The following is a 20,665-nucleotide window of genomic DNA, read 5'->3' on the forward strand; positions in this document are numbered from 1 at the left end:
CGCAGTCCCCAGCCCATAAAATATCAAAAAGCCACAATCACCACCAAGATCCTGTAGGACAAATTCTTCATCAACTACAGCTGGACTGCAAAGCTCCATTCCGGCCAAAGGCCTGACTGAGTCCTGTTTCATACAACTCCTGCTGTTGAGGGGTGGGGGTGAAGACAAGAACCTCACTGTAGCACCCACAGGTCGAGGCCCAAGAAGAGCGATTTAAATCGCACACTTCTGGAAGGTTAGGCACTCTCATTGCTAAGGAAAAATCCAAGTAAAGCCAACACATCACCATCTTGGTTCATGCATACAATTGTACCAAACATGACAGCACTTTGTATCCTATCCCAGCTCATGTTCAGGAAAGATGCTAGTCTAACAATGGATCTGTGCTTTGGCCCCTCCTTGGATGGGACTACAGCTGAAAGCAGCAGGAAGTACTTAACCCTTGAAGAGAAACTGAACCAAGCACATTAGTTAGTGCAAGGAACAGCAGAGAACAACGCTATGAACAACAAAATAAGGTGCACGTAAGGTATCAACACCTGTAACTTGTAGACTGCATTCTCATAAGCATGGGAAAAAGAAGGCGGAAATAACTGGGTGATCACTGTGTGTTCAAGTCTTACATCAATGACCATCGGCTCCCCGAATTGCATCAAAATCTCAAAAACTTCACCAGAACCTTTTTTTCCACTAGGAGATGATGTAGAAGTTAATGTTTCCCCAAAAGGATGCCTACATGCAGCAGACTTAAGAGGCCCGGTGAAGAAACCATCACAGGCCCAAAGACCAAAAGCACCGTACCTCAAGCAAACACTGACAAAGAACAAAGGAAAACCATTGGTTATTGGAACAACGAATCCTGAAAAAAATACAATCCGCAAGAAGCCTACCAAGAGTGCAAAGAGGAAGAAGAGAACACACAAACCCTGAAGAAGGATACTTTGCTAATGGGCTAAAAATCACATCCGTAAAATACTGTTGAGCAACAACAACCCTTTAAAACATGGGACAAATGAAAGAGTTCAATGGCAGACATTGAAGCCTCTAGATAGTACACAAAGTTTAACAGAGTGTATCAGGCATTGGTGGAAACCAATGCAGATTTTATTAGGGTGGGTGGATTACCGCTCCCAGTATTGGGCTATGCTGATATGGGTTTTAATCGCACGCACCCCTTTAGCCCTACAACGCTTGGTTGAGGCCTACTTTGTTCATGTCCAATCTTATATTGGTAGTAAACTCAAGTCGGCAGTGATGGCATGTAGAGGGACAGGAGGCAGACCACTCAAGATGCGTAGAATCTAGAGTGGGGGTGAACTTAAACCAAGGGTGAGTAAATTCGAATACCTTAGAGTCTCTTTCAATGAAAGATGGCAGGGGTCTGGCCATATCGAAAAACAGTGCTTGAGAATGAGGCAGGCCATTGGGGGTCTCTCTCGTTACCCAAATTTCTGTTAAGGGGACCCTATTAGGCTAACTTTAGAGGTCTATAGAGCCCAAACCAAAGCCGCAACCAATTATGGGGCTGCACTGTGGGGTATGGGAAGGTCACTTGTATAGAATCTATAGAGAACACCTTTTTGAAATAAATGCTTGGTCTCCCACAGTCAGCTCCGAATTATGCCACACACTTGCAACTTGGATGCCCCCATATTGGGGACGAGTGGCAGACGGCTCCCTTTTCTCACTGGTTGGCGATATGGTCAAACCCTAAAGTCCCGCTAACGCATACAATTATATGAGTCTTGGCAGTAAGTTCAGCTAAACATAAAATCCCTTGGTTCTCATACATTTATAAATGCATTTCTCATTTAAATGCAGAGAGTCTGGTATGTCCCTCTTGTCATCTTTGTGCTGTAAGCAAGTACAAGCAACTGTATAATGCAATTCTTGCGACCAATAGAGAAACGTCTGCGCTGAGTGTAGTCGCGAACAGAAGGCATATCATAACAACTGCAGAGGGTATTCAGCCGTAATTACTGAACAGTGATAGGCCCTCTGATCGGTGGGCACTGACTAGGGTGCGTTTTGACTACCTCTGGCTTGGGGCGTGAACCTTAAAACGGGTCAAACAGTGAACAATCCACAGCCTGCCCATGCTGTGATTGGCCTGAGGAGGATTTATTACATTTCGTAATGTTCTCTCTGGCCTACCGGGATTTAAGAAGCAAAACATTACTACCACTGCTTAGAAATGCTGTTTTACCTCAGGTCAGACCGGCTCAGTTTTACTTATTCGCGGCAGCCACCACTCCTGTGGCTTGGGGATCTGTAGCCTACCCAAGAAACGCCTAGTATCGGCGGAACAAATTTGTTGCATCTTGATTGTACGTCAGGAAAGTCGAGAAAAGCTATGAATAATGTGGTATTTGCTGAACATTGTTTTTTGTAATTGGAATGAACTTGTTTATTTTATTTAGTTTTGAGCCTTTTTTTAATGATCTTTTAATTATGTTTTTCATATAAATCTTGGTATATATTCGCTTTTTAACCATTATTGTGTATTGTATTAATATTGCATATTCTTTTTTCTGTAATTGTGGTTTATGGATAATTCTTTCCGAATAAACTGAATTGATTTGACTTGACTTGATATTCTGAAAGTCACGGACACTCTGGCCACGGACCAGACTCAGTAGCTAAGGCTGGACTGGGTTACCTCTGCAGTGCCCCATCCTGTGCTATGAACCGAGGTTATGCTCCTGCTATGTAGAAATATTCCTCCTGCCCCTAAACCAGAGTAGTTTACAACCGCAAGGACAAGGTTTTACACAAGGATGGGAGGATGAAACCCGTTAAAATCTGGAACGTTGCTGGGGGGCGTCAATAAATTGTGAACATGTAAGCTCTTATTTGTACTTTGTATCAGCACATTTTAATATCTACAATTCCTTGTGAAAAGAACATTGTTATTACAGCACAGGCCCCTCGTGTTTAAAATAACTTCTTGCAATTTCAAAACAAGGTAGAAATGGGATTTAATATATTTTAGTATACTACCTGTATTTGCAATGGTTTCACAAATGCACTGTGTTCCCATTATACAAAGATGCCAACTGTGATATATGACCTGTTTCACTGTTACTCGATTTACTTACCTGTATTGATAAAGCACTGTTGACCTATGAAAAGCAAACACTTAAACAGCTACCATTTTAGAAACTCACCCGACCTACCCAATTGGCCTTCCACATAACGGCTGGCAATGGGACGTCCCAGAAGGGGGACGCCTTGCACTGCCTGGGATATTTGTAACTAAGTGGTCACTTAGTTAAAGTGATTCAGTCCATTGGCTGCCGAATAAAGATAAGCTGCATTTTGCTGTGAGGAGAGCATGAGGGGATTCATTCCAGGAGGGATCCCTACCCTCATTTGGTCCTGTGACTTCCCTCTGCATAGCTGCGGCCATGTCTGTCTGCACTCGCATATTCAAGAATTTGTCTGTGCCTTTGGACTTTTTTTGGAGTTGTACAGAAAGAACGAAGAGCAATCCGTGTGGTTTCTGTTGCCTCAAGCCAGGCCCCGTTTCATGTGGCACTCCAGCACTTAAAAGTATTAGCTTCCAGAGAAAGACGAGCCAATCAATACCAGTTTAACTTTGCCGGTCATAGGCCCCCCATTCAAGCCCCTTGGGCCCTGCTGAAGGAACTTTTATTTGTTTCAGCATGTACACAACTTTTTAATGCAAAGTAAACACAAACTATATAGGGATCCTGTTCCACTTCCCATAAGGGACTGTGTTAAGAAACAGTTGTCCTCCTCTGTGCCCAGTTTTCGTGCCCTGAGCAGTGGGTCAGAACGCCTCTGCTTTTAACCTGCGGTCGGCCCTGAAGAGCTTGGGAGATGAGGGGAGGTAGTTTCCCCTGGGGTCCTTGGCTTCAGAGCCCAGCGTGGGTATAGAAAGAAAAGACATCCATTCAGGATCCTTTAATCATAGACGTGAGAATACAAAAAAGACACAAGGGCAGTTTGCATTCTACTCATGTGGGAGAAGGAGCCACTCTCTCTTGGCTGGCTCTGAACTGTGAAAATAAACAACACTAGGGCTACTGTCCAACCTTATCTGCAGCCCCATGCCTTAGCCATGGGCCACCTCCAGCGCATCCTTGAAACCCCTGTACAGGTTTAGTGTGGCATTTGTTCATAAAGAAAACGAATCGTTTCTGTGCACTGCTCCTCCTTTGGTCGCCAAACCTGTTCATGTAGGTTTTATTTATTTGAACAGTGCTACCCTGTAAATATTTATATAGATCTGCATCCATTTGACCCATCAATGTATCTACTAGGCATTGTGTACACCCTACCAAATTGTATGTAATATGTTTCCATGATGTATGTACCTATCTGTATTCTGTAACTAAGCTTCAAGTATCCTTGTAACTGCTGCCCCCAGCTACCTAAGGGTTCTGTGCGCATTACCAAATAAACAAACCCTGTCCTTGGTAAACTGGAAGAAAAAAAAACATGAGAAAGAAAAGAACACATGTGGTGCTCTCCGATTTCAAAGGAATTCTTGTGTGTAGATAATGTCCAAAAGTGACTGAGCAGTTAGTGCACGTGAGGCTCATCTAATTTCTTTTAAAAAGTCATTTGCCGGCAGTTAATTCTGCAGTGCACATAAGAGCGGCCAACAACCTGGAGCTCTCCACGGAAAATACGAACCAATAAAACTCGAGCCCTTACACACATTCTATGGAAGTGTTCCTGTACGTTTTAAAAAAAAAAAAGATCAGCACCTAGCCTTGTCCCCGGGTTATTGTGGTCGCCCCTTGAATACATGGAACAGATTACCTGGCCAAGAAGCACGTTACGGTTTTGGTATATTATGGGCTTGTTGCTTTTAGCAGCAATGAAATATGACACTCCATCTGTATGGTGGTTTGCCTACAACAGGTATGTACTTACCGGCTCATTAACAGCGTTTTGCACGGACGCATTTTTTATGCAAACTCCAAAAGCAAATGGACGTGAAGGATTAGTAATTCCATCTTCAAACCTTAAATGCACGTCTTGAATTTGTAACTGAAATGATAGGAATGCATATATTTTATCTACAATAAAAAACTGTTGGTTTTTAACATTGTGATGTTATGTTTAAATCTGCAGAAATGGTCTAAGCAAGTAGGCAGAGAATGTTGTGACGCCAATAAACACAAAACAGAAAACTTGATAAAAATACGAACAAACTTCTCAGGATGTCATTTTTACCATTCTGAAATATTTCAAATAATGGCAAACTGCCAGGTGATACAAATAAACACACTAGTAAACCTATTACTCACCTGATTTGAGGGCTCCAAGTGACATTTATGCTTCTAGATGGAATTGTGAACGTTAGCATGTGCCACACTTAGTTGGAATCCTCAACCTAGCCTGCGTCGCATCTGCATAGATTTGTAAATGTTAGCATGTGCACTAATAGAGGGAATTCTTCAGCCTAGCATGCGCCACATCTAGATGGAATTGTGAATGTTAGCATGTGCACACAGAAGGAATTATTTAGCCTACCATGCGCCACATCTAGATAGAAAAGCAATTCAATGACGGTTATGACTCTCCTGCCTAGCCTGGAGCTAGCGTGCAAGCATGAATCAATAACCAACCCACTAACAACTTCAATCCTCTACATACACCTCTCAAACTCGAACCAAACAAAACCACAAGCCTTAATACAGCAAACCGCACAAACTTCACTACCAAAAAAAAAAAAAAACGCATAGACTTGCACAACAGCACACGACGACTACCGACCGTAAAACATCCCAAGCCCAGCCAACGGACACACCGGGCTGAGGCTGCCAACAGCACATCACTGCTATCTTGCACTTCTCCAGCTCATTCCCACTAACTCACCCCCTCCCTTTTTCAGAGCTGCCAGAGCGCCAGGGGACCACTCCGGTGGGGCTAGTGCGTGGTACAAATATCCTTTAACATTAACATTCATAAAGACTGCACCTAAAAAAATACCTATTTATTTCGGCCGTTTTGAGTTGAGCCTTTAAAAGCGGAAATAGCACACTACTGGGGTGGGGGCGGAGGGGGGAGTTTCACCCCTTCTCGCAACTCCCTCAGGAAGACATAACCTTGGCAACCCCCACTCCAGACACACTGACCCATACACACACACACAAACATTCATACTAACTCATGTTTACCGACTCTACTTCCCTTCCACATCCCACAAACATTCCCTCTCTTCCCCCACAGACATAAGCAGACACTCATTCACACACCAAAAACACTGACCGTGGGCACCCGCATCTCTCATTTGGCCCGGCCGCGCCCGTCAGCCCCTGCTGCGCACTCGTGTGCATTGCAGGGGCTGACAGAAGCTAAAACGATTTTTTATTTTTTGTTTATTAAATAACGAAAAATGCACTCCATACATATTTGAGGGCAATCAACTGATATCTACTGGATGAGTGAACGATTTATTTTTTTATTTTTTTAAACGGAGAGGTTACAACCTTATTTGTATTGTTTCACCCTTCCATGCAATAATATTAGGGTCTACAAGAGAATATACGCTGAAAAGAAAAGACCCAACCAAAATGTTGGCAGCAGTAAGGTCCATTCAGAATGTAAAACCTTAGCAGTTACCGAATTTAACAACTTTTCTTAGTTTCTCAGTCCACTTACAGTCATATAATTGGGGCACCTTCATATATATATATATATATCTCATGGTGCTGTAGCAGGAGATCTAGCACTTTAACAAAAGAGCTAAACAGGCCTAGACTAGTAAGTTGGCGAGTAATCATTACCATGTTACTTAGGCTCTGCTTAACCACTAGCTCCTGTCATGTAAGGAGTCCTTTAAGCACCCATTAGAAACATGTACGAATATAGGATGGACATGAAATGTTGGAGGGTTTGTTGTATGAGAAAGTGCTGACGACTAAATGACATAATAATTTAGTATAGTAGTCCCAGTCCCTTCCGTCTAGCCAAGGGGCAATCACCAAGCATAAGATAAATGGAAGGAAGGCTCAACTAAAGCATTTCCCCCCCCCACACTGCCTCATCAAACTGGAAATCAGCTAGAACTTCAATATCCATATTGTATTTTACCTCCTTTAAATGTGGTCAGTAGTGTAGAAGCTTATTACCAACATTATAAGAATTTAGAAATAGTAACTCACCGCAGTAACTGTTAGGCAGAAACCTGTGCAGATCCCTCTGGGACCGCCGCAAAAGATTTAAGACTACAGGTGTTTGGCAGTAAACCCACTTGGTAGCAGTCTGTACCACACAGATTCACTTGGTAGCTGTGGCTGAGCAGTCAGACTTCCCTCAAGAAGAGTTAGGCAGTATACAGAGTATTCACAATAGGTCACAAGAACACAGTAGAACAAGAAAACACTGACCAGAGCTTGGTATAAAAGAGATAATTATTTATTTAAAACCACATCTAATAAAACACACAGGGACTAATATTAAGCAGTTCAAAAACACGGTCACTAAAAGATATACAGTCCCATAAAAGAATATTAGACAAGTCTTGAGTAAAGCCCCACTTATTTTCAGACAGCGGTGAGCGCTTAACGCAGATGGCACTCTAATAATTCGGTTTAAAAGGGAGAGAAAGGCAGAGGATAAATTGAAACAGATCCCAACACTTTCAAAAGAACACAGCAAGAGAGGAAGGCAGAGTCAAACCGTGAAGTTAGAGTTCAGAAAGCCGGATCCACTTTAAGAGGATCAGAACGAAATGTGTCCAAGGTCACACGGTTGAAAAGTGCACTAAAGTCTCGAAAAGGTTCAGAAAGAGTTGGACCAAAAGAAAGGGACCAGTTAGATGGTCAAGGCGGCCAGCCCAGTCCAGAAGGTTAAGGGATTATTTATTACCTTGCAGCAATCTTTAGAAAGGGAGGCCTGGCGGACACGGTACCTTAAAGTGGTGAGAATACTCCAGCGGGAGCAGTTGTTCCTGGCAGCGGATGCAAGTCGGTGCTTCGTCCGGGGGAAGAGGATCTCGTCGGGAGGAAGACAGGAGTCCGTTGCACTGCCAGGGAAGAAACCAGCCGCGGAGTTTTCAGTTAAAAAGGAGCGGTCCTTTTATTCGCGGTCCAGTGGGAAGTGGCTATCCGGTTGCCGGGGTGCTTGGCACGGGCAATTCGACCACAAGACCTCCTGGGATGCGAGGAAAAGAAGGTAAACTGGTTGTGCCCACCAGTCAGGGGAAGAAGACTCTCCAGCCAGGAGATCTTCTCTGTCGTCGGGAAGTGGTGAGCCGGTTCCGCAGGGCTCCACCGGTGGTGTCGTGGTAGCAGGTCGGCTCAGCTTCTCCCTCGTCGGATTCTCAGGTCCTGTGGCGACTTCTGAAGTTCCAGTCCCAAAAGCTCTGCTTTTATGCAGCACACCCCCATTCACTCAGCCTAGCTGTCAATCAAACATGCTAACTTGGGCCAATCACACAAGAGTGTGACTTGAGTTACCAAGGTAACTCAGTCCAGGATGCCTAAACCCCCTCCCAAACCCCCTGTAGTACCCAGACAGAGTGGCACCACTTTTGGAGGCTTCTGTGGAGAAGCCTGCCTAAAAGTGGAAGAAAGGGCTCAACTTGGGTTGGAGTCACAGACGAGAACACAAACGCCATTTTAGAATCTAGTTCTGGCAAAAAATACCAACCATTGAATTAATATTAAATAAATAAACCAGCGGTATGTTCGAGGCTATGAGAATTAAATAATTAAAGTTGGTAACCTCGAACAATGGGAAAATCTCAGAGATATATTTGCGGTCGAATATAAAAAGTAGTATCCACTGCCACCAGCCAAAACTCGATCAGGGGGGACGGAGATGTGCCCCCTCGACTAACAGACCCCGGGGCAATCTAATTGCCCCGACCAGTACGTCCACAATATGATGGTTTGTACTGGTTTCTGTTCATTATTTGGGACTAGTAAAGCCAATGGTGACTTTACATGCCCTGGGAGACAGTAGTCAATCCCAGGGTATGGAGTCTCTGGTGGGGGGTCACTATGACACCCCTGTGTCACTGCACTGAGGGTGCTGTGTAACACACATAGTAAAAACACATGAGACCCCATGGAGTAAAGGACCCCATAGCCCATAAAACACATTAACAGTCAAAGGAACACCACAAATCATGTCCAAGAGTGGGAGAAAAAGAGTCTCACTCTTGGCAGGAGAAAAAAAACAAACTCCAGAAATCCAGCAAAGCTGCTGGGGGACTCACTAGGTTATGAAATTCAGCCTAAACAGAGAATTCTCCCTAACAGTAACTACTACTTAGTACATAGTCTCCTTTTATCCATACTACGGCAGAATGGGCAAGCAATCGACAATAGCCATGTGCCAAGCAGCAGATTATAGAACTTTTACTGTTACGTCCCATCCCCCTTCCTCCATACTCATACGAGATTCCTAAGTGTCTCAAAGAAGAACGGAGGTTGGAAATTACCGATCTTCAGCAAAGAGATTTGAATACAGATTGTCCAAAAGATTTCGGCATCATCCCTCAAACTAGAATCAAATGCATTGTGTTTGCAGAGGGGTGGCCACCTTGCACATTTCACCCAAGGGAATAGGTCTCTGGTTTGTGATGGAGGCTGAATGTGCCTTTGGGAAATGTGTATGAAGACCCCAAGGAGCAGTCTTGTTCTAAAATGTCTAGGCCTCTGGGATGGTGGATACCAGGCAGACATTGCAGTCCCCTATGCCTAGAGTTTGGAAAGAACACAGGCGGGGGGGGGGGGAATCTCCTGGATGAGGTGAAACCTTGTCACAATCTTTGGCAGCAAAGATGGGGGGTGGGGGGGGGGTATTATCTGGAGTCTTGAGAATAACGTTTTCTATGCAAACATTAAAAAAGGCTCCCGACAACAGAGAGCCTGTAGTTCACCAACCCTGCGAGCCAATTAAATGCCCACCAGGAAGGCTGCGTTAAGTTACCCACCTTAGGTCTGTTTCTGCTTTAGTACCGAAAGAACTATGTTTATGTCCCAATGAGCCCGTAGCTTTCTTTTTGGGAAGAGTAGTCTATTGAGCCCGTTTGAAAACCAAGTGTGCAAGAGAAGTAGTTTCTACAGGAGTCAGACACTAGATATGGATAAATGTATAACAAAAGAGAACCAGTTACTGATGTATGAATCCAGAGGATTGAGGTCATACTCAAGATACCAGTAGAAAAAAGCAGTCCATTAAGTCGAGCCCTTCTTAGCAGTCTTGATGATTTCCATGTTTCTTTGAAAGAGATCAAAGTCACCATAAAATAGAACCACAGGGACCTGGCTGCCAAGGAGAACGATTAAAGTGATGGGCGAAGAACCATCCTCTCTGTTGATGCATTAGATCCGGGAGAGGCCAGGGCGGACTGCACTTCATTTTCTGGACGGACAAGAAACCGATTCTCTTTGGCTAGTTGGTGGTGTTAGCATGAGGTGACAGCTGATCGTCTATTTCAGTTTATGCAGAACCTTGGTCAGGAGAGGTAGTGGAGGAAACGCATACATACAAAGTTAGATCATTTCAGGGCAGAGGCAAAGCATGCCCTTGGGAATTTAGATGCTCTCTTTTCTGCGTGGCAGAGGGCAATTCTTGTTAAGCCCCCCCCCCCTGTTTGTTCAGAAAGAACACTGCTTCAGTGTTTTCTGATTAGATCAACACCCCATGACCCTGAAGCAGAGGAAGGAAGGCCTTCATTAAAAGGAAGATGGCACCAAAGAATGAATGTGTAGCTCAGTCTGCAATGGAATTCAGTAGTCGTGGACCTCCCAGCGACCCATCACTGCCTCCCAACCAGTAAGAGAGGAAAGTCTCCTCGTTGGGTGTGGTGGGAAAAAGGGCATGCTCCTCAAGAGGTTTTATTCATCCAGCCACCAGGGAAGGTCAGGGGTGTATCGCAGAAGAGACTGGAATTAGTTCTGGTTTGGACTGAGAGACCTGAGACCAGTGAGAAGCAAGGTGGAGTTGAGTTAGTCTCATGTGCAGCCTTGCATGGGGGACTACCAAAATACATGAAGCCATCAGGCAAGCAACATCTGGAATTTCAAAACAATCAGGTGCTCGTCAGGAACACTCAGCAACTCTATGGCTCTCAGATCGGAATGTACATACAGACAATCTGTAGATATAGCATACATAGGCAATCCCTCTCCATCAGGTCCGAGAGCATTTGGCTGAAGGGACGATTTTGATCCTTTCTTTTCAAAGGAAATCACTGCCTTCACCTTCTTGGGGAGGGCAAAGATGCCTGAAGTAATCCTGTTGAGCCTGATCCTGAGCGGTCTTCTCTATTACATACAGTCTCACAACTTCTGTAGGCTCTCCACTCAGTTTGATAGTATTGTTGGGGAAGGGTGGTGTTAGGGAGAATTCTCATTTCTGTGTTAATTCCCTTCTACCTTAGAGACCGCCAGCTCTTTTGCTGGACTTTGGGAAATTTTTATCCTGGAGAGAGTGAGACCTTGTTCCCACTCTCTCATGTATTTTTATTTGATTTGAACCCTGCGTTTCTTTTGGTTTTGGAGTCAGACAAACTCCATAGGTGGCATATTTTAAAATTGTGACACAGAGCACCCTCAGTGCAGTGTCACAGAGCAATCCTTTGGATTTCTCATAAGGTTTAAACACCTTCTCTTAGATAAACTACTGTTTCCAAGAGTAGTAAGGTGAAATGGACTTCACTTACCTTTTTTTCTTTGCAGAACCAGCACACACTATTTTACATAGAGTGCTGGAGGGGTTACTTAGTATCCCATTTGTCTACCTTCTCATGTAACCATTTTATGTTGCCCTGTCTACAATTAATTGCTGATGGCAGATGTTTACTTACCATTGTGCGTTTTTACCACAGACTGAATCCTGAGCAGCAGTCATGGGTGCTCGTTTTGTCAAAATGGCTGGCCTTTTTTCACCATTTCTTGTTGGAAAGGTCCTTCTTGAGATTTACTCTGCGCGCCAAAACCAGGTTTGGTGCCTTTGTTAGTTTTGTCTTTGGTGAGATTCACTGGTGAAGCCCGCCTCTGGCTCCAGCATGTCTGGCAGGGCAGGAAGCGAGGGAGGGAGGTTCCCGAAACTCCCTGTGCTTATTCTCCTTGGTTACAGGAATGCACCCAAAAGGTGATTGGCTGGCTGGCTGTCCTTGGAGGACAGCCCCCCTCCTGTGTGAGTGACAGCTAGGCTATGAATGAATGGAAGAAACTTGTATAAAAGTCGAGGTCTTTTGCAAGGAAGGCAGAGTCGACCACTGGACGAAGGAACGAAAGAAACCGAAGAAGCAGCTTGCTGTAACCTCCTGCACGGTTGGTTTGCCCGGTGAAGCCCCGCTGCATTGCTGAAGCTCTGAATTTCTAATCTGCTAGAGATGCCCTGCAAGGACGACTTCTCCCCTGGGGTTGGTGGGACCCATCAACCCCAAGACTAACTTGATTGGGACCCCTCTCTCTGCTGGCTGTACTGCTTTGCTGCTGCAGGAACCGAGTGCCAGGGGACAGGAACACCAGAATCGAGTGCATCGCCTTTAAACCGGACCCAAGCTCTAGGAAAATCCTGCAGACTCCCTCGAAGCAGGACTAACCAAACCTGAGCTACCTCAACAGAGTGCTGGCCCCCAGAAGCAAGGAAAGTCCACAAGGTGTCCAAGAAACGCAGTGGTGCTATTTGCGAGTAGTTGAAACTGCAAAAGACCGTAGTGCAGGAGTCCCCAGACATCCTCCCTCTTGTCCCCACGACTGAGGCCCAGGAAAGACAGGATCTGCAGGACAACAGGAACAGAAGCCAGCTAAAAATCTTTCTTCAGACTCAAGGTACTGTGAAATAGGGGTACTTACCTCTTGTTCTGTGTAGCTTGCTTGCTCTCACAGGAGACTTGCATTGGCTGCCCTTTGCAGAGTTGCTTGCAGCTTTGCCCTTCACAAGCCTACCAGCTTGTGGCCCAACAGTGATTTCTTTTACAACAAAACGCTCTTTACCGTTGTGCAAGAGTAGCTCACCTAGACTTTGCTCAGTTGACATTGGCTGTCCTGGCTCACTGAAGACTCTTCTTACCCTCTGACTTGTGTTGATTTGTCCCTCCAAAAAGTCATATATACCTTACTTGTATAGCTGGGAAAGGGTTAACCTTATTTCAATGGGGGATTGAAAAGTACTTACCTATTTGAGAAACTCGTTAACCTTTGTTTCCTTTCCTAACCTTTTCCTTTTTGCCACAACTTCAGCATTACCTTTGTGGACATTAATATATCACTTTTCACACAGAGTCCTAACTATTGAAGTCACCTCAGGGTGTAGGAAAATCTGTGTGCCATCCCAAAAGAGTATCTACTTACTTTATTGAACTGAAGGAGTGTATTGTGAAGTATATTTTAAGTGTTGCATATTACTCCCTTCTAAAGAAGGCTTATTTAAAACGGTCTGTTAAATTCATAAATAATTATTTAATCAAGAAACATTGAGTATAAGTGTTATTTGAGTACCTGTCACTGTAAATCTGTATGTTAAAACCCTACAGCTGACATTGACCCCTCTTGAGATAAGCCTGGCTGCTCGGTCACTCTACCAACTTGAGTTGTACAGGCCTATACCAAATATTAGGTTACCTATTGCCAAGAGGACAAGTCTGGTGTAGTAGCCCACAGGATTACTACATACAATCTTGCCTAACTGGTGGTTTAGGGAATCAGATCCTGCAACTACTTCTCACGATCCAAAGTGTACAAGGAACAAGTTACTTACCTGTAACTGTTGTTCTCTGGCATGGATTCACATGCTCATGAATATTCCCCGTCCTCAGGCTGGGAATCCTCGGTAAAAGAAAAAATCAGTTTCGTTTCTGACCTGTTTTTCTCCTAATAACCAATCACTGGTCTCTGTGTCATATTGCCCCCAGCCAATGACTGCCCTCTACCTAAGCCCCCCTCAGGCAGCCATCTTCAGATTTGGTAGCACGTAAAGTGGCAGTAGGACCAAGAGAAGAGCCGCAGAGGGGTAGGCGGGAGGGTTCGCATGTGAATCCATGCCAGACCCATGCTGGAGAACAACAGTTATACAGTAAGTAACTTGTTCCTTCTCCAGCATGGGGTCTGGCATGGATTCACATGCTCATGAATAAAAGAATACATAGCAGTACACACATGCACAACCACGGGAGGTGGCAAGGCTCAACATTAAGCATCACAACAACTCAACATTAAGCATCTCTTACCTCCTCACCAGGCTCACCTTCAAGCAGACAAGTTGCGCAGCACTGCTTGGCAGACTCTGGACTTCTCCCTGGAATCCCAGTCAATGCAGTCGAATCTCGTGAAGGTGTGCATCAACCTCCACGTAGTAGCCCTGCAGATGTCCAGCAGGGGCACACCAGACAGGAACGCCGTAGTTGCAGCGATCCCCCTGGTCGAATGGGCTCTCGGACAGCCAGGCAACGGTCGGTTTGCCAACCGGTGACAGTGCGTGATGCAACCGGAGAGCCACCTGTAAATGGAGGCCTTGGCGAGGGCCCTCCCCTGGTTCACAGGGCCAAAGTTCACAAACAATTGTGACGTCTTCCGAAAACTCTGTGCGGTCCACGTAGAACTTCAGCGCTCTAGCCACATCCAGTGAGTGCAAAGTTCTCTCAGCCGGCAAAGAAGGCGAAGGGAAGAAAACAGGTAACAGCAATGGCTCGTTGAGATGGAAGTGCGACGGCACCTTGGGCATGAAGGAGGGGTGCGCCCACAGCACGACCCTTGTTGCGTGGAAAGTCAAGTACGTGGGCTTACAGGAGAGGGCCTGAATCTCTCCCACTCGTCGTGCAGAGGTGATGGCCACCAGGAACGCTGTCTTCCATGACAGTAATTTCAGAGGTGCCGAATGCACCACAATGAGCTCCCACGCCGGGGCCGGAGCCTTCACCGGCGGGAACGAGCAGAAAAGTCCTTTCATGAACTCCTTCACCAGGCGATGCGACCACAGCGTCGATCGCCCCGGAGTTCTGGTGTAGCGGGAGATAGCCACCAGATTGATCCTGGTAGAGGTGTGTGCCAGTCCCGCCTTGGCCAGTGACAGCAAGCAGGGCAACACTTGAGGGGCCGTAATCCATAGAGGGTTTATCTTCTGTGCACGGCACCAGACAGTGAACCTCTTCCATTTACGTCCGTAGCACTTAAGAGTCCAAGAAGCCCTGGCCTTGGCAAGCACCTCTTTGCAGTCCGACGGGATCTCGTATCCTCCAAACTCTAGTGCTGCAGGAGCCAGGCCTGCAGGTTCAGCAACGATGGGTCGTGGTGCAGGATCGCGCCTCCTTCCCTTGTGAGAAGATCTACGTCTGCCGGAAGCTTGACTGGAGGGGACGCTGACAAGTCCAGAAGGTTCGGGTACCAGATCTGCCTTGGCCACGCCGGTGCGACGAGTATCATCCTGCACCGGGACCGTCCGAGTTGACTGATGAGTCGTAGGAGCAACGGCAACGGCGGGAACACAAACAGGCCGTCCCAGGGGAATGAGAACGCATCCCCCCCCATGCTCCCCAGCTGGGGAAACCTGCTGGCGAACCTCTGGCACTTGGTGTTCATCGCCGTATCAAACAGATCGATTTGGGGATTGTCCCATCGTCGAAACAGTAGGTCCACCTGATCCTTCTGAAGTTCCCACTCATGGCAAGAGCGCAGCTCCCTGCTGAGTTAGTCGGCGACGGTGTTCTTCACTCCTGCCAGATGAAAGGGTACCAGGAACATTCTTTGAGCGACGGCCCAGTGCCATAGGTCCTGCGCTTCCTTGGAGAGAGCAGGGGATCTGGTGCCCCCTCGCTTCCAAATGTAGAACATAGTTGTGGTGTTGTCGGTGAAGACCCGCACCACCTTGCCCTTGAGGGACTGAAGGAAAGACTTGAGGGCCCAAAACACGGCCCGGAGCTCCAGGACGTTGATGTGCAACGACTTCTCCTCTGGGAGCCATAGGCCTCTCGCATGGAGATTTCCGGTGTGTGCGCCCCGTCCCTCCAGGGATGCGTCCGTTGTCACCATCTCCTGATGCGCCAGGGTCTGGAAGTCCGTGCCCGCCGCTAGATGCGCGCGGACCCCCCCACCATGGAATCGCCCAACGGAAAGTCTTGTTGAGGGCGATTCGGTCCTCGAAGCTTCCCTTCGCCTGCATCCAACGGGCATCGAGGAACTCCTGCAGCGGCCGCATCTGCAGTCTGCACAACCGAACGAGGTAGATGCATGACAACATCATGCCGAGCAGGGACTTGATGGACAACCTTCATGGCCAACAGCCGTTGTACCTTGCCCAGGATGGCCTTTATCCTCTTCCTCCGATGGTGCGGCTAGGCGCACCTCTGTGTCGAGTCTGGCTCCCAGGAACTGGGCGTCCTGTGATGGCTCCAAGCAGGACTTTGCATAGTTTATCGAGAACCCCAGTTCTGTGAGCAGGCGGACGGTCCTTGCTGTGTGTTCGACGGCGAGTTCCCTTGACTTCGCTCTGATGAGCCAATCATCCATGTAGGGGTAGACGTGGATCCCCTGCAGGGGCAGGCACGCCGGCACCGGTGCCAGGCACTTGGTGAAGACCCTTGGGGCCGACTTCAGACCGAAGGGGAGGGTCTTGAACTGGTAATGCCATCCTTGAACCATGAAGCGCAGAAACGTTTGATGCCCCCTGTGAATGGGGATGTGGAAGTAGGCATCCTCCAGGTCCAGCAACGACAGGAACAGGAAGTCCCCTTCTTCCAGCTATCCCAGCACGTGCTGAAGGGTGACCATCCAGAATTTCTGAGATGTTATGTATTTGTTGAGGCGGCAGAGATCTAGGATGGGTGCCAGCCGCCGGTCTTCTTTAGAACGACGAAGTGCCGTGAGTATACTCCGATTCCCCACAGCCTCTTCGGGACAAGCTCTATCGCGCCCTTTGTTAGCATTGCTCGCACCTCCAAAAGTAGTTGAGGAATGTGGTTTTCTTTCCTGGCCACAGGTGGAAAACAGGGACTCTTCCTTTGGAACTCCAGAGTGTGCCTGTGGGCCAGGCATCCAGCACCCCACTGTCGGTGTAGATGGATTTCCACACGCTGACCAAGTTCACCAGCCGGCCTCCCACTGGGGTGCACGGGTGGGGGCTGACATCACAGCGAGTTCAGTCATGCTTCGCCGAGGCCTTAACACCGTGGGCCCCTTGGCAACGACGACAATGTCTGCCGGCCTTGTTGAGGACTCTAGGCTTCCTGCAACGAAGAACGGGCCTCCCGACGGTATGAGGAAGAGCTGCCGCAGACTCCTTTGGAGGCACCTTGCGACTTGTCTCCTGAGGGCCGAAAGGACGGCCGTCGTTGATGGAGCATGCCCAAGGCACGGGTCGTCTCTGTGTCTGCCTTGATGGCCTGCAGTGGCTCGTCTACTGCCTTGCCGAACAAGTTGTTCCCCTCGAAGGGCATGTCCAGTACCCTTGTCTGAACATCCTGATGGAAGTCAGTGGCCCTGAGCCAGCCCCGTCGGCGAAGGCAAATGCTGTTGCCCATCTGGCGGAAGCTGGTGTTGGCGAGGTCTGTGGCCACCAGGATGGCGTGGTCCGAAGCCACCTCGCCTTCCTGAAATATTTCAAGGGCTTCTGCCCTCTTGTCGTCTGGGAGGAAGTCCAGGAGGGGGGAGATTTAAAACCACAGCTCCCTATCATAGCAGGCCTCGATAGCGAGAGCGTTGACCCCCTTTATGGTCATCACGGCCGATGAGATGACCCGACATCCCATGGTGTCCAGTTTCCTCCCCTCGACGTCCGGTGGGGAAGTGGGAGTCGATGCCGTCGCCCCAGCCGATTTCTTCTTGGCCATCGTGGAGACCACAGAGTCCGGGGACGGCTGAGCTCTGAAGCACATTGGTGCAGAGTCTGGAACTCTGTACTTCTTCTCGTACCGGGCCCTCTTCGCCAGGACCAAGTATGGGTTTCTTCAGGAGGGCCAGACCCTCGTCCCAGATGTCGTCCAACAGCGGGACCGATAGCACGGTCTTCCTCTTGGCCTCCCGTCATTGATAAATGAATCCCTCCTCCTGCTCTTCAAGGCATAGCTGAAAAAGCTCTGAGGCCCTAGCAATCATGGCGTGAAAGGAGCCAATTTAATCGGGAGGAGAAGCCCGGGGTGGGGGCGACGGGAGATCAGTTGCGTCGTCGCCGCCGCCGTCGTCCGTCCCAGTCGTCGCCGTCTCGTCCATCAGTAGAGGGGAAGGATGGAAGGGAGGGGGGCATTCGTGTCATTATCTCTGTGCACAGAGTGTGCAAGGCCAATAAGATGTCCTCTGACCTGTCCGTCGATGGTTGCGACGGGAACGTCGGCAGCGGCGTAGTGTCCTCCGGTTCCTCGTCGATCTGCCGTTCCTCCTCGTCTCCTCCGTCGCTCTCCACGTCCGCCTCGTCGGGATCCTTCCCGTAGGCTCTGACCTCGTCAAACTTCTTGTCAAGAACTGACTTGAGGCCCGAAAGCTCATCCTCGGAGGAGATATCGGAGTCCGGCAGGACTAATGTGCCCCCCACTTTCTTCTCGCCCAGGGGTTTCACGGGGGTCTTCTCGATGGGCGTGAAAGACGATTCCCTCCGGCTGGGCAGGGAAACTCTTGATTTGGGGTCGTCTCCATTGGGGCCGCCTCTGCGGTCTTCGCCAGGGATGCTACCACTCCCTCAATCAAAGCCTTACCCTGGTGAATCTGGGCCTTCGCGACATTAGGCGCGCCAGAGGCCTTCACCGTGGGGAGAAGGCCATCGCCTCGCCCCCTCTTGGCTTTCTCTGTCGGAACCGACCAGGCCTTCTCCAGAAGCTTACCCGGGTTGTCAGATTTCCTTTTCATCGAGCCAGAGCGTTGGCTCGTGGTTGACGGCGTCTGTGATGCTGCGCACGGCAGCCAAGGAGCCCGTACCAACGGCGCTCCCTGTGCCCGCGGACTCGCAGTGCATTGGCCTTATGTTGGGCCTCGGTCGCCGGAGTGCCCTCAAAGGTCTTAGAAGGCCGCTCTGATTTTCTCTTCGGGGAAGTACGTTGCCGGGGCTCACCTGCCGCCAGGCTCTTCGACACCAGCCAGTCAGTGAGTGAGTCGCTTGTGACGGTCCTTCATTGTACGGGAAGACATGTCCTTGCAGAACGCACAGGCGTCCTAGACGTGAGATTTATCTGCATGTAGGCAGTAGAGGCACCATGAGTGCCCATCCTCCTTAAAGAATTTCTGTAGTCCACATCCTGGGCAGATCCTAAACAGAGGCGTCGAATCTCCTTTGTCTTCGGCCATGACCACGAGGGGTAGGCCTCCAAGATCTTCTGGAATCCTCCAAGAAGTGAAATTCGATGAGGGGCGTAGAGATTTCCGAAACGGGTCCCTGTTGATCGGAAGATGAATCGGTGGAGCTTGAGGCTCGATTTGACAGAAAAAATAAGTGTTAACTCTTTGAAAAAACGCAATACACAGTAAAAGCTCGAGAGCTAAGCACAAGGACTCCCAACACTTGAACGTGCAGTAAAAATCTGAACATAGCTGCCTGAGGAGGGCCTTAGGTAAAAGGCAGTCATTGGCTGGGGGCAGTATGACCCAGAGACCAGTGATTGGTTATTAGGAGAAAGACAGTTCAGAAACTGAAACTGATTTTTTCTTTTACCGAGGATTCCCAGCCTGACAACGGGGAATATTCATGAGCATGTGAATCCATGCCAGACCCCATGCTGGAGAATATGAGGTTATCTTGTTCCAAGAAGGTAAAGGAGGAGATGTTCATTGTTGCACTAGGGTTGCATGCGGATGGATCTTCAGTGTCAAATTTTGGGTTTATTATTCTGGGTGGTCACTCTGAAAAAGGAAGACTTTTGTGGAATGCAGTCTTTTCTTGGTTGCCGTTGACCTGACTGTCCCCGCTTATCCCTGCTCTGTGAGAAAGCTAGGAAGCCCCTAAATTCACGAGAACCCGAATGCTGCATTTCTTGTTCAATAGAGGAATTCGACTTAGACTTGTGTAAACCCTGTGAACTCTGACACCTGCACCATCTAATGAGGAGTCCACAGCAAGCACCATGGAAAGTCCTGCAATCGATCTGCAACCCATTGGAGGTAATCATATGGGGACTCTGTGCAACGCAGATCTTACTCTAGAGCTTCATCCGGTCTCTCGTGGCAAGCCCAAACCAGTAAATTACACATCTGCAGTTCCATTGTTCTGCGGAGCGATTATTGATCCAATGGCCCAGTACCATAAAGAGAGGAGGCTGCAGAAAAACACAAGTTAATTGTTGCAGGCCATATACCCAGAGTAAAGAAGATCACTCCTTCCACCCCTATAATAGCCGATGAATGAACCCTCCTCTCCCCCCCAGTAGTGGGAAATCTGATGGACCTGAGACTCCCTCCCCATCGCAATGGCCTGAACCTCACACAGAGTGCCGTCATCTACTCGCAACAACCACAATCAAATCGAATAGAGGGAGACGAACAGGAGGCCGTGTTATCGAAGTCCAGCAACCCTCAAATGAAAGTAAAGGAATACTGGAGTTATGGCGCAATATCAGTTCACCCATAGATAATATGAAGGATATAATTCATGAATTACAAGTCTCACTAGTCAGAGATGAAAAGCTTTTAGTGAGATTTATCATTTTTATGCTTCATCCCTTCTACTAGTGAGACCCCCCCAGCACTTTCTGCTGAACGTCTGGACCAGTTTCTTTATATCCTGAATGAGTGGAGCCCTTTTCCACTCA

General features: G+C 48.0%; 1 protein-coding gene across 1 annotated transcript in view; it reads right to left on the bottom strand.

The window, feature by feature from the left end:
• Positions 1 to 20,665, bottom strand: part of VPS13D (vacuolar protein sorting 13 homolog D) — a 3,263,180-nt gene that overhangs the window by 3,124,822 nt on the left and 117,693 nt on the right. The window contains exon 6 of the mRNA XM_069610908.1: positions 4,906 to 5,022. Coding sequence (XP_069467009.1) covers positions 4,906 to 5,022 — 117 coding nt within the window. The remainder of the gene's footprint in view (positions 1 to 4,905; positions 5,023 to 20,665) is intronic.

The sequence above is a fragment of the Ambystoma mexicanum genome, chromosome 8 (assembly GCF_040938575.1).
Source record: "Ambystoma mexicanum isolate Mex_15411 chromosome 8, UKY_AmexF1_1, whole genome shotgun sequence".
Taxonomy (NCBI): domain Eukaryota; kingdom Metazoa; phylum Chordata; class Amphibia; order Caudata; family Ambystomatidae; genus Ambystoma; species Ambystoma mexicanum.